Raw genomic sequence first — 15,416 nt, forward strand, 5'->3', positions numbered from 1 at the left:
TGCAGCCAAACAGAGGCCAAAGAGGCACTGGGAAAGCATGCGTTGGAGGTCTGGATTTTTACATAGTCTGTGGAAGCAAATCATCTTCCGAACCAAGGGTTTTAATCGCTGAAATTAACCGTGACGTTTACGTAACGCCGGCTTGTGTAACTGTGAGCAGCGCCATTTACGGTCATGGTCCCACATCACGGACAACCACGGCTTCTCTCGTAGGGTGGCGTGCCTCGCCAAAACAGACTAAGCAGCCTGTTAACAGAAGAGAATGTAGCAAGTGATGCCCTGTGTGTGTGGGTGTGTGTGTGTGTGTGTGTGTGTGTCTGTGTGTGTGTGTGTGTGAGTGTGTGTGTCTGTGTGTGTGTGTATGTGTGTGTGTGTGTGTGTGTGTGTGTGTGTGTGTGTGTGTGTGTGTGTGTGTGTGTGTGTGTGTGTGTGTGTGTGTGTGTGTGTGTGTGCTTGTGCATGATTGAAATGTCTGAGTGACATTGTGCCTGTCTCGATGTATATTCATCTATGTTTGGCGGAGAGAGAGGAAAAAGTGCATGTGTTGTGTCTGTCTGTCTGTGCTGTGCGTGTGTGTGTTTGTGTTTCTACGCCTTTGTTCTGTGTTTGTGTGTGTGTGTATGTGTGTGTGTGTGTGTGTGTGTGTGTGTGTGCACGCGCACATGGGACATTCTTGCCCTTGTCAGCTGTGTGCGCGGTGGCCTGTCGTGACATTCCTGTCTTGCGCGGTGACTCGACGTGTCAGGGCGGCTCAGGTTGCCCTGTGGATGCCTGCGGCCCGTAAGCTTCAGCCTTTCAATATTTGGGACAATGACAAGGAAGCCGGCGACGTTATACACACACACAAATACACACATCATATCACAGTCATTAACTTGTACGGTACTGTACATACGAAAGGTTTTCCGGAAGGACTCCTTCGCACTATGATTCACTTGGAATGTGACCCACCCCCTCCCCACACCCGCCCTTTCCCTTGGCTATTTAAATCACTGTGGCCATTAAACAGAAATGCTTCCAATTAGCCATTTGCTGTGGACCACGGAAGAATCTGGAAACTCCTCAGTGTTTAATACGGTAAAAAAAAGTGCTGTCTTCCTTCGTCTGGCCAAGCCCGTCCCGTTTGAACTGCTCACGACGACCCTTGAGTCGAAGCAGCACTTCCTGTACACCCCGGGAATTCGACCGCATAGTGTCGAGGACAAGACTTTCAACGTGAAAGCAGCTCAGGGGCCCGACAAAACAAACAAGCAAGCAAAAAACACTTGAGACGAAACACAGGGATGAAATTGGTATTGACCTTTTCGACCGAATCTGGGTGAGACAGACAAGAAGCAAATCCCCACTAATTAAAATAAAACAAATAAATAAATTAATTAAAAATAATAATAGAAAAAAAAATTAAGTCTGAAACTGATGGACAGAAAATAATGTAACTACAGTTCATTGCAACATTCCCCATTTATTCAAAGGGGCCAGTCGGCATTCATATGTGGGCTAGGTTTGGCCCGCGGGCCACCAGTTGAGCAGGCCCGGGGTACACTTTCACTGTCATGCATCAATCTGCCAAATGATTTTCTAGCTGGGTCTAATTTTAATTGTCGGTTCCTAAGAAAGGGAGTTGATGTATAAACATCCAAGTGAAGAGAAACGTTTAAGGTGCGTTTCTTTCGATCATTCTCTAATATTAGTTTCTTTCTCAGCGAACCCCAGCCTCCCCTTGTCTGTTTGAGTTATTAAAATATAAAAATAAACATGATCTAATACCGCTGATGTTACTTCTAAGAGGCTTCACTGACCTGGCCTCCCTTCCCCCTACCCTCCCTTCTTTGCCCCTTCTCTTCCTTTCTAATTCTCTCTCTCTCTCTCTCTCTCTCTCTCTCTCTCTCTCTCTCTCTCTCTCTCTCTCTCTCTCTCTCTCTCTCTCTCTCTCTCTCCACTCATCTCTCATGCACAAGAGGATAAACATTCTCTCACACACACACACACACACACACACACACACACACACACACACACACACACACACACACACACACACACACACACACACACACACACACACACACACACACACACACACACACACACACACACAGAAAATGTTTGGAATTGAGGGGGAGCATGGAATCTACTTCCTGATTTGGAGATTTGAAGGTGATGACTCCTCTGCTAAAAAGGCCTTATACAGTAGTTTGTGGTTCAGGGTGTGTGTGTGTGTGCATGTATGTGTCTGCGTGTGTGTGTGCGTGTGTGTGTGTGTGCGTGCGTCCTGTCCATCTCTCCCGGACAGTACAGACCAAGTCTCCGACCACAAGACAGAGAGCCATTGTGTCCAGCACAACCCAGGTGTCAGAATCACAGTATTTTCCACAAATGACTTTGCCAGTATTTTCCACACAAGTGTAGTTTTTTCTTCTTCTTTCAAAGCCATATGTGTTTCAAAGCCTGTAAAAAAAAGGAAAGCAGGGTGAAACTCTAAACACCAGAACACTGTGGCAGCTCCTGGTTTATGTTAAGAGACGGAGCGTCCTATGTCTTGCCCTGGGTTTAGTTGTCGGGCACGGTGATGGAGATTTGAAGCTTGTTAAAAAAATGTTTTTAAAAACTACGCCGGTTCAAATTGCGATGGCTGTGACACTACAGTTGGCGCTGGACGAGAAGGGAAGTGATTTTGAGCGGGGGGACAGAAATGCTGCGGCCCTGTAACGCTCGTGGGGAAGCAGGACCGTGTCCGTCTGACTCAGCATCTTCACGCATTGATTTTTTTTTTGCCGCGACAAGGGAGTCGCGAAAGCCTTCCATACTGCATGTAACGAGTGTCAAGTTATTACCGGCCGTGCAGTGGCTCAGTGGTTTGGCCCCGTGCCATCGTTCCTCGAGAGCCCATTGTCCGATCACTGACTCAGGCCTTCCCCATATGCATGTTTTTCTCCGCCTTCACTGTATGTAATTTGGATGGTGGTCTCCCACCACCCTTTAAGACAAGCGGGGTAACCAAACTGGACGTGTGAATGTTGGGTGGGCACCACTGCTGTGATGGACTGGCGTCCCGTGCTCAGGGACCTGAAGCCTGCCGGGATTGACCTTTAGAACCCAAACCCTAATCGATAATGTGTGAAGACAGCCACGAGCTCACATCGTGAACACAAATAAACGCACAAGCTTCAGGAAAATAGGCACTGACAAACAGTTCCGTTTTTGGCAGAAAGTCCCGGTTAATTTAGAGAAGGGCTCCCATCGCTGCCTTCGCATCCCTTAAAAGGACCCGAAGGAATATTTGCAAATCCTCCTCAACGCTGCCCCCCCAAAAAAGGACCTTTAACCTCCGCTGTGTGTCAGCGCTGATCTACCCAAGGGTGCTGAAAAAATATGCTAAACCTCATGAAAAAAGGAAGATAAAACATGAAATGAAACATGAAGTGTTCGGGAGTAGCCGCGCTGTCTTTTTTTGGCCGTATCTGACACCATTCACAGCACAGCAGTACACCCAGGGATTCCAAGCAAAGCACTTTTGGACTCTCCTACTCTCTCACGCACGCACGCACGCACACACGCAGACCCGCCTGTAACACAGACCCACGCCCTGAATGAGTTGATAGTATCGCCTCGTTCTCCTTCTGTCTTTAACGGAAATACCATAACGGTGAAGTCCTGTTACCGAGATTTTCCTTCATAGTTTTTCCACGGCAGAAAACTGGCCAGTTAAGGCTATGAAAAGGGCATCGTTTGGCAAAGGTGCAATTAAATAAAACTGACTCAAATGTCACGGAGCACTGTGAAATGGAGACACACACACACACACACACACACACACACACACACACACACACACACACACACACACACACACACACACACACACACACACACACACACACACACACACACACACACACACACACACACACACACACACAAAAGTCTGTACTACCCTAATCCAAAAATATTTCCACCCAAATGACCTATTTCCCATAAATGCTGTGGCTGGTGTTGAGGTGCGTGTATTGCTGACCTTTATGAGATCAGCAGTTTATACTTTGAAAGATGACAGTAGCTTGGTGCGGCGAACGAGGCAGAAACGATGAAAGCCCCCGCAATAGGAAATGGGGAACGTCTGGAAATTGCAGGTTTATTGGCAGCCTAAGATATAGGGCACACAAAACGGACGGTACTCAAAACGATCTCAATGCTTTACGCTCACCAGATAACCAATATCGCAGTTCTTGCGAGGTGGTGTTGGGGGATGGAGAGAATAAGGTTTAACATTGGTCCCTTTCCGTCAAAGTCTTTCTCAGCCGTTCGGGAATTTTGAGCAGCCAACCTCCCATTAGGAAGCCGTCCATCGACACCTTCCTGAGGTTTAAGACTCTGAAATACTTTGCCGTAATTCTGAGGTAAGGCTGTAATTCACTCTCAGCGGTCAAACCTCTCAGCCCTTGAAGATCCCCTTCACTTTTTCCACCCCGGAGATGATCCTCCCAATCAATACCATTGCTTGCTGTCAGCACAGAAAATTAAATGTACAAGGCAAGGGCCGCCGCACGCCCCCATCCCTCACAAACCTGTCTCGGTGGAGAAACCCGACTCGCCGGAGGCCCCTTGTAGGCTCACCGGCTTTAAACAGTGCATTTAAATACACGCCATTTCAACACATTTACTGGTTTCTCTCTCTCAGCTGGTTTGTAAATAGTCGCTTCATTCATAAAACGGTGAGACTAGGACATTCCCACGTCTCGTGTCGTCTTAAACCATCACACACACTGGAAATAGAAGCCTCCATTCATCAACTTGCCAACACCTCTTTATAGATATGGCCTCTGTTTTTTGTGACCAAAACGTAAGGCAAGTCTTTGAAATGGCAGGTTAATTAATCAATGATAAATAAATCCACTCCCAAAGTCAATAAGGTTAAATTAGGTTAGCGATTGTCACGCAGCTCAATCAGTTTGGCCGTTGACAAATAAAATGGAATTTAAATTACCCCTTGCAGACAATCAACTTGAAGTAAAAATACCCCTTTTTAATTTGCTCACTGAAAAAGGCTGTGGCTATATTTCGGGGTTATTTTAAGCCCCGCAGTAGGTCAGAATGTGGATCCCAGCCACAGCCATATACCCCGTCATAGTCCCACCGTCCGGGAAAGGGGCAACCCCCACCTTCCTACTTCCCTCCCTCTCTCTTTCCCTCCCTCCCTCCCTCACTCTCCCTCTCTCTCTGCCAGACCCAGTAATGGCCGCATCACCTGCTGTTGGAAATTGCATTAGAGGACGCCAGGAGGGCGCAAGTGCTGTCATCCAACAGGCTGTGGTCGGAGACCATGAGACAGCACGGACAAAAGTATTCTATCAGCCTCCAGTGAGTCTAATCCAATTAAGCAACACGGTATTTGTGGATCCTGAGTCATAGAAAGTTGACATCACAACCTATTGATGTGATAGAACCTGTCTTTTCCAAGTTGGGTCCACCTTTTGATCCTTGGTCTGAGTGCACCTTTTAAGAGTATGCACACACCGTCAACATTTCTTAATAAGCAACAACCGATATTTCTTTGTGGTAGCAGCTCGGCTTCAGCACATGCTGCTCTTAGGCCTGGAAACCAACCAACCAACCGTTCTCCACCGGGAGGTTCTCCACCTTCCCCGTGTCACGCGAGTGTTCTTCAGTTCCTTCAGTCAAAGACAACTAACTACGCATTGACACCTGACACCGGGAAAAAGAAAAGGCAGTTGGCACACAGCGAGGCTGAACATCCAGCCACACCCAGAAGGTAAATTTGTGTACTGTATCTACCATGGGATCATAATCGTGAAAGGAAATGAGCAAGCAGGACATTCTATGAGACCGCTTTCTAACATACTCGTTACACTTTGCATAACGTTTATCTAAATGCATTTGAGAATCCATTGTCTTCGTCAGAGCCTTATTTCGTTGTCTTTGGAAAAAAAGGTCATTATGGATGCTGCTATGTACGGAGAGAAAGCGAAAGAGAGAGGATCAGCCGTGCCTTAATAAGGAGAGCAGGAGACATTCAGAGAGGGAACACAGAGGAAGTGCTGGAACATAAACACCTGCCACTGAGGCTGCTCCTGGTTCCCATTACCCACTGGTACAGAAACAGCACCGCAACATACAGAGAGTCAAGATGCACACACACACACACACACACACACACACACAGTATGGATATGACCAACATTGGACAGACTGTCCCTCACATGCCTTCCACTATACTGTCGTGATTATATCGTTGTTGGCTGCCCTAGTATACAGTGCCACACACACACACACACACACACACACACACACACACACACACACACACACACACACAGATGTAGGTAAACATACTGATCCACAGAGACACAGCGATTCAGCACTCACACCCCTACCCACTCACAAACACACACAAAACTGGGGCAATATTTTTAAAGGAGAATCTTGACTCTTATGGTGTAAAACAAAAGGTACAAAAAGGCAGAAAGATGGAAACACACGTTTCCCAGAAGAGGATCGACACAAAGCTCAGAAATTTAACGCAGCGAGCTTACGGGACGGGGGAGCGAGGGATAAGGGGATGATAGAAAAGGCGAGGGGAGCAATAACGGGTAGAGAGAATTGGGGGATAGATGGTTGTGCCGTCTAAGGATGTCCTATGTAGGGCATGAGGGGATGAAAGGCGGAGAGGGGAGCTTAGGGAGTTCCGTCGGCCCAGAATCAGAACTCCACTGTACAAGGCTGGGCCCGGATGGTGTGAACAGCGGATTAGCTCCAAACATCAAATAATGAACTCAGTCAGTCATCAACATCCCAGGGTCACAGACTTGTTATCTTATTTTTCCGCAGCTAAGCAGTATAAATCATTTCAATGGAGAAAATCATCATGCATATTTCACGAAACCTTTCGCCTTTCACCTCCACAGATAAAAGGGTGGCTTGACATGAGCTTTAAGAAGCGGCTGCCAAGTTGGCAACCGTGCATCAGCTGTGGGTTGCCGAGATGACAAAATGGTTGCCGCATTCAATGACTTCATAATTGAGTTATAATGATCCTCAATAATTGTAATGCATATTTCAATGTATAAAAAAATAATAAATCAATCAATATGCCAGAACAACAAATTTTCTTTGTTGGAGGTTTCTGAACAGAAGGAGGTCAAACATGCTCATAAATATATTTGTATAGAAATATGGTTGACAACAGGCAACCAGACCGTCGACAATGACCAAAATGTGGTTAGGGCTGTTTTTGTTCCCCTTTCTCCTCAAATGTACTATTTCATTCACTTTAAATCATTAATAACTTAAGTAATTCATTCCTAACTGTCTGTTAAGCAGTTTGAGCTGCAACTATTGTGTGAAAGTCGCAAAATCAATAAAGGTAATTATTATTTATGATGATTACCAGCAATGCTATTGATAGAGAGCCTAGGGCAACTGTGCAACTGGGCAACCGTTATTGCCGGGTCCTGTAGGACTGATAAGGGATCCACTGAAAGACAAGATGATATGGGCTGCCTTATTGTGTTCCAGCAGCTGTTTACAGTGTCGCGTTGGGGGTTCAAACACAACGCAATCGGGTCTGAGCCGCCTCTCCTCTCAGTTACATTCGGGTCAGAGTTCAGTGCAGTGGACGCGCTTCTCACGGTCACACATCAAAAGCAAAGCTCCCCTTGCAAATCCACTCTGGACTCTCACAAACTCAGCACGAGAGGGAGGGAGAGGGAGAGGGATGCAGACGGAGTGACAGCGAACACGTGCGCTGATCAATAAAGCACTCAGCAGCTCAAGTGATGCAGCGGTACGGAGGCACATGTAAACAGGGCCCGCCTCCTCCTCCTCCTCCTCCTCCTCCTCCTCCTCCTTCTCCTCCTCCCTCCCGCTCTCCATCAAATTCCGTCCCATCACGCACCGCAGGTGGACCTCACCTTTATACTTCTCCCGGACGTTCTCGTACGCCTGAATGAAGTCCTGCTCCTCGGCGTTGGGCGGGAGGCAGGCGGGTTCGTACGTGGCCATGGCCTCCTGCGCGGCTCTCCTCCTTCTCTTCCTCCTCTCCTCTCTTCTTTTACCCCCCCCCCCCTCTTTCTTCTCCTCCTTTCCTTTTAGGTCCTGCCTCCGTCTGGTCCTGTCTGCCAGGCCGGCAGAGTGTGCCTGTGTGGTGTGTGTGTGTGTGTGTGTGGTGTGTGTGTGTGTGGTGTGAAGAAGAGACAAGCTCTGCCGTCCTCTCCCTGCTCTCGGTCAGCTGTGTATGAGGGCTCCACGGCTCCCAACTTCATTCCACAGAGCAGCACCACCCAACCCACCCCACCCCCCCCCCCCACCCCCACACACACACAGACTCATAAACACACACACCTCCCTCACCCTCACTCCATACCCTTCTCTAGTCCAAGCTACGAAATACTAATATAAATGCCAGGCCCCTCCCTCTTAAAGGAGCACACACACACACACACACACACACACACACACACACACACACACACACACACACACACACACACACACACACACACACACACACACACACACACACACACACACACCATTCTGAGCACCGAGCCCACAGCAATGTAAGCAACTTCTACATTACTTAGCGCACGTATTACAGCCTGCATTTCAACCCCACAGAAGCTCCAACTCATTCACGCCTCTTAATAAATCCAACTGTACATACACAAAAAAGGAGCTTGTATATCTTATTACACGAAATTTCCAGGAGTCTACAGACGCGCAAAAATGGTTATTCATGCTACAGTTACCAGAGAGAGGGTTTGTTTTTCAATGCGGGGGAAATCCACCTGGAAATGAATGAATCCGTCTCTAAATGCCAGAGATGATAAATGTCTGAACTTTACATTATAATACAGTATCACCATAGTCAGTGGTATAAAGTAACAAAGTAAAACATTTTTTTTTTGCTATACTTAAGTATTGAGTATCTGTACTTTACGTGAGTTATTATATTCCTGTCGACTTTTACTTTTACTCCGATGCAATTCCCCTGAACACCTTCGTTAGCTGAGTGAAAAGAAACACTCTGGAGCCGGTGTTCAGAGTTTCCAGGTAGTTTCCAACGAGAGCAGCCCGTTGGGGAGCCACGCCTGCAGCGACGGCCTCCTCCAGTGGTGGTGCCGCCGCACCTACACCTGTGCCTGCTACGCCTGATGGAGGCTAACACCCGGGGCCATGTTTACAACACATGTTTTCTTATGTCGGACTGAAAGATGTGTCCTACCGAATGAAGTTGCTCTAATGCTTTACTGAAAAATACGGAAATATTGGCAACCAGCATAAAATTGGAGCAAAAGCCTGTTGTTTTTTCCTCCACAGCACTTTTATTTTTACTTTTTGATACTTGAGTACCTTTTAATATCAGCTACTTTAAGACTTTTAGTCCAGTGCTGACCATAATGAGGCGTTGTAATGAAGCTGCATGGCAGGTCAGTCATCTTATGAATGATTGGTTTATTTTTATAATTATGATGCGTGAAGGTGATATAAGTCAACCAGCTTTTCCACTCAAGTCCACTCAACTAATATTAAGCTTGGTGGGTGACAAGAACATTTTTTGCAAATCATGAATTTTAACATATTGTATCTGTTGTCTTACAATTATGAAGAGTTTGTACGTATTTCAATAATAGGGAATGTGAAGTTTGACGGTTGCTATGGTTTGCTATGGACGACAGTCGCCATTTCTGGAGGATCACTTCCATTCAATTGCATAGAGAAATAGCTAGTGTGTGTGTGTGTGTGTGTGTGTGTGTGTGTGTGTGTGTGTGTGTGTGTGTGTGTGTGTGTTTATGTGTTATCCACTATGATGTTTCCAAGTTTACAGTCAGGATCATGAATGATCTCGGCCCACTTGAAAATCTCAAAAGTGTTTGCGGCCCACATCCGACCAGAAGTAATACGGGAGCCAAACACTATGTTCTCAGAGGACTTTTATTTGAACAATCATTCTCATACACACAGTGCAGTAGTGGTAAAACAAAAAAGAGGTGGGTTAAAAATAACCTTATATCCATGGAACTTTCGCATAACCGTAGCAACAGTATCTAGTAGTTATAAAACTAGGCATACTAGTTATAAAGCTAGGCATACTAGTTATAAAGCTAGGCATACTAGTTATAAAACTAGGCATACTAGTTATAAAACTAGGCATACTAGTTATAAAGCTAGGCATACTAGTTATAAAGCTAGGCATACTAGTTATAAAACTAGGCATACTAGTTATAAAGCTAGGCATACTAGTTATAAAACTAGGCATACTAGTTATAAAACTAGGCATACTAGTTATAAAGCTAGGCATAATAGTTATAAAACTAGGCATACTAGTTATAAAGCTAGGCATAATAGTTATAAAGCTAGGCATACTAGTTATAAAGCTAGGCATAATAGTTATAAAGCTAGGCATACTAGTTATAAAGCTAGGCATAATAGTTATAAAGCTAGGCATACTAGTTATAAAACTAGGCATACTAGTTATAAAGCTAGGCATAATAGTTATAAAGCTAGGCATAATAGTTATAAAGCTAGGCATAATAGTTATAAAGCTAGGCATACTAGTTATAAAACTAGGCATACTAGTTATAAAGCTAGGCATAATAGTTATAAAGCTAGGCATAATAGTTATAAAGCTAGGCATACTAGTTATAAAACTAGGCATACTAGTTATAAAGCTAGGCATAATAGTTATAAAGCTAGGCATAATAGTTATAAAGCTAGGCATACTAGTTATAAAACTAGGCATACTAGTTTTATAACTATGCATACTAGTTATAAAACGAGTATGCCTAGTTATACAACTAGGTATACCAGTTATACAACTAGGCATAGTAGTTATACAACTAGGCATACTAGTTATAAAATTAGGCATAGTAGTTATACAACTAGGCATAGTAGTTATACAACTTGGCATACTAGTTATAAAACAAAGCATACTAGTTAAAAAACAAAGCATACTAGTTATAAAATTAGGCATAGTAGTCATAAAACTAGGCATAGTAGTCATAAAACTAGGCATACTAGTTATAAAACAAGGTATACTAGTTGTAAAACTAGGCATAGTAGTTTTATAACTAGGCATACTTGTTATACAACTAGGTATCGTAGTTATATGACTAGGCATACTAGTTATAAAACTAGGAATAGTAGTTATACGACTAGGCATACTAGTTATAAAACTAGGAATAGTAGTTATACAACTAGGCATACTAGTTGGGGTTACTGAGGAAGTTAGTTCTATAGTGGAGAACTACAGCTCAGCTACGTCCCAAATGGAATACTCACATATTCATTTGTTTGGCAAGTTAGTAAACAATTTGTTCATATTTTAATTTATCTTTGATTTGTTTTCATTATTATTATTATTATTATTTTCATTAGTTGAAGTATGGGACATAGAGAGAGATGATGAGGCATAATCTGGGGGAATTAGGGATGCAGGGATTTACATTAAAAGGATTACTGAGAATGGGTGCGAGAGCACAGGTCAGGATACTGGTAGCTTTCTTCAGGGATACAGGGGCTTATTATAGGATATGATGGATAAGAAACATACTGTTAGAGTAGTATAACAGTATGTTTCTCTCTGTTGAGCCATTTGAAGCTTTGTAACATGCCAGGACTTCTACTCCGTGAGGTAAGTACTGGAGGAAGGTTATGGTAAGTTTAATTTAGGTGGGTTTAAATGAATATTTAATACAACACAGACAATTAATTCCATTATATCATTGTAGAACCCAGAATTGCGATTGTGGCGCCGCCCCCTGCGGCCGCCTGCGCGAGCGCCTCGTGGCGCTTACGCACATTTTAGTATTTTTTGCATTTTTAGAGTTTATTGATCTTATTGTGCGTAACCACTAGGTGTCATGACATTTCACTGCACATATGTATGACCGTATGTATATGTATGTGACAAATAACCTTTTGAATTTTGAATGTTGATCTTGAATCAAGTAAGCGCTGTCTGAAGGGCGCAGTGTTTTGAATGTAGCCTAACCACTAACGCCAGCGCTGATAAAAACCAACAATAACCGGAGCACATAATATTGACTCAGCTAATGGGAAGGCTGATGTTGCATGGCAGACACCAACTGCTTGATGTCTGGCTTAAGTGATGACAGTCTCAGGCGAAGATCTGGCTCAACATTCAGTTTATTCCTGTATTTCGTCTTCAATGCCACAAGCGCCAAAAAGCCAGTCTCACAGAGATACGTCGTCGGGAAAGGCATCAGAAATCGCACAGCTCTATTGGACAGATCGGGATACTCAAAAGCAACATGAGGCCAAAAGTTATTCAGGTACTTCTGTGAGAAAGCCGGTTTCATTGCACAGGAGAGATCCACAAGATTGTCCTTCACTTTTGCGCTCAGGCTTGGGAAGGTCTCGTCGCTGTGGCTGGTGAAGGGGTTTTCCATCCAGCTGGACAGCTTGGATGGGGAAGTATTTGCGCAGCTTGGTCCTCAAACCATGCGGGTTCCCTTTGACATGATTGATCACGGTGAAGCCACATTTATTCCTTTGTCCAAAAATCTGACAGATTCTCAAACCACCCAAAGTTTGACTGCTCAACTCGCCTGGCCCACATCCCCATTTTTCTTATGGTCGCTTCTATTTCATTCTGGACATTGAACATGGTCTCTGCTTTTCCTTGGAGACTGAGGTTGAGTCCATTTAAGTGGCTGAAAATGTCAGCCAGGTATCCCAATACAGCCAGCCACTCAAAATCACTGAAGCGACGTCCGAAGTTCAAACCTTTGTGTCGAGAAAAAAACACCCTCACCTCATCACGCAATTCAAAAGGTCGCATCAGCACCTTCCCCCTACAGAGCCACAGGACTTCAGGGTGTAACAGAAGCTGCTTATGGTCACTGCCCGTCTCGTCACATCAAACGGAAAATGAAGGCGATTGCAGTGGGCGGCTTATGATGAAGTTGACTGCTCTGCCCGCCTCATCTAGAGCAGTCTTTAGATCTGCAGCATTTTCTTCACAGCCAGCGCTTCTCTGTGTATACTGCGGTGGACAGATGCTACCAGCGGAGCCCCAGCTTTCACCAGGAGTGATGACTCCACTGTGCTGGCCCCAGCATGGCACGGCCCCATCAGTGCTCAATCCCACACATTTGGACCAGTCAATCACGTTTGAAACTGTGAACGCGTGCAGAATGTCAAAAATGGCCTCAGCAGTTGAATGCGTCAAGCGGCTTGGACATGTACTGTTGGTGTTTTGTCTCAAGGTGACGGCGCAGTTTATATGGCTTCAGAGCTTCGTTTGATAAAATCTCGGTACACACCACGCACAGTGGTAGCGGTTTGTCTCCTGTGCCTGTCCAAAAAAAAAATCCCAATATTAAGCGCTATACTTTCTCCGAACCTTTCTTTTTTGTTTGCGGGGTGGGCCGCCTGTCCGATGTCCCACCGGGACATCGCTTGTGGATGATGTACCAATGGCTTCTTTCCTTTTCAGTGTGCCTGATGCTAGCCAACCATTCTGATTATCACCTCAAGCTCAAATAAGTACAGGGGCATGTCAATGATCCGGCTTGGTCGATCGATCAACGAACGTAGTAAGCCCAACCATAATTTCCTATCTATCAGTGATGATTCATATTTGAAGGTTTTAAAGAAAAAATACCATGACATTTTTCTTTTTTACATTTAAAAACGTTTTTGTAATAAATATATATTTTTTCTAATAAAATCTATGTGTTTTGCCCACGATTTGGCGGCCTACTTGCAATACCCTAGGTTGGGAATCGCTGATCTAGCCATTTTCAATTCCGTGTATGGGACAGCTGTGTGTACATGTGCTTTTTTCATATCTCACAGCTGACTTGTGAAAGGAGATATTCACATTAACACATATTTTGTCGTGTTTTCATGTGTGATGGAGGGTCAGGGGGGGCTCTTCAAGAGCACGGCATACAACAAGACACACAAACTGTACAGTAACACATTGCACATACTTTTGTTCAATCTCTGCCGTCAATGTGTGTTGATGCCGAAATTAGTCGTCAGTGGTAGTGTTGTTCAAGTAGACCCTAAATATGGCCTTGATTATGTGTGTGTGATATCCTGTCTGCAGTATAGGGTGTTCGACTCATCAGAGGTGCTAGATGTTTGCTGTTTAACATCTCCGCAGGGAATATGCCGTAGAGAACATAAGACTCAACTTCTGTTGATGTGGAAATCATGAACTTCCATAGGTCACTGATTAAATGTCTAGTAGAGCTGCAACTCATGATTATTTTCATTATTTATTAGTCTGTTGACTATTTTCCCGATCAATCGATAAGTCGTTTTGTCCATAAAAAGTCAGAAAATGCTGAAAAATGTCGATCATTGTTTCCTGAAGCCCGAGGCGACGTTCTCAACAGTCTTATTTCAGTTTACCGTCATGCAGAGCTAAATAAACCAGAAAATATTCACATTTAAGAAGCTGGAATCCGAGAATTTGGAAATGTTCTTCTTGGAAAAATAACAAAATAGTTGGCAATTAATTGAATAGTTGGCAACTAATCTATTAATCGACTAACCACTGCAGTTCTAATGTCTAGGTTTTGTTTTTTGACTATTTAATATTCACACTGAGCTCCTTTGAAGGTAAGGGGGATTGCTGGGTCAATTACTCGTCCTTGAGAAAAAGACAAAAGCCTTCACTGCTCAAGATGAGCTCGATGCTATCTTGCATATCAAAGTGTGTGGGTGGGGGCGAACGAGGCCATCGTTTGTAAGTGTTCGTAGTTGCTAGAAAAGGACTAGACTGTATAAGGTCAGCACAACAATTAGCGTAAGCATTCCATTGACCGTTTACTTTCCTGTTGTAGTGACACTAGTACTCTCTTACGCCGATACTTTTACGTTATTTCAGCAATTTCAGCTGTAGATTACAAGGAAAATGGTCATGGAAAACTATACAAGCTATCAATAAAATAGGTTCCTCCATGTTCCATTCTCCTTGAACATGTAAATGACTACAGAAGAAGAGTCCTACTTAAAGTAAATACTGTACAAACCAAACAAGAGAGTAAGTAAATAAGTACATGTATAAAACATGGTGTCTTAACCCCCAGCCCCACACTCACATGGGTGAATCCAGTGGGACAACTCTGACAGCACAAGCAAAGGTTTCCAAGACAACACGGACAGCGTTCTGAAGCTAGAGTGTGGTCATCACAGGGAGACATCCCCAACAGGAGACACTTGCTTCCACATGCCTGTTTGTAATACAGAACTTAAAAGTCTCAATGTAACTGTTCAATTAGGATGCGAGCCCCTCACAAGAAGACGCAGGAGGAAGAACCTTTTACTAGTAGCACAAGGCCTGGTGAGTAGGCTGCTTTTGAAAACTCTCAGTGCGAACACAGCGGAGGTGGAAAGAATACTGGAAAATACAAGTAGCGATG

At 44.3% G+C, this 15,416-nt stretch overlaps 1 protein-coding gene across 2 annotated transcripts in view; it reads right to left on the reverse strand.

Annotated features, from left to right (window-relative positions):
• Positions 1 to 8,048, reverse strand: part of LOC307233973 (plectin-like) — a 113,602-nt gene extending 105,554 nt beyond the window's left edge. For both annotated transcript variants that reach the window (XM_080005483.1, XM_080005482.1), the window contains exon 1: positions 7,929 to 8,048. In XM_080005483.1, coding sequence (XP_079861609.1) covers positions 7,929 to 8,019 — 91 coding nt within the window. In that variant the 5' untranslated portion in view covers positions 8,020 to 8,048. The remainder of the gene's footprint in view (positions 1 to 7,928) is intronic.
• Positions 8,049 to 15,416: the final 7,368 nt, after the last annotated feature.

Source organism: Zeus faber (assembly GCF_960531495.2).
Source record: "Zeus faber genome assembly, chromosome: 8".
Classification (NCBI taxonomy): Eukaryota; Metazoa; Chordata; class Actinopteri; order Zeiformes; family Zeidae; genus Zeus; species Zeus faber.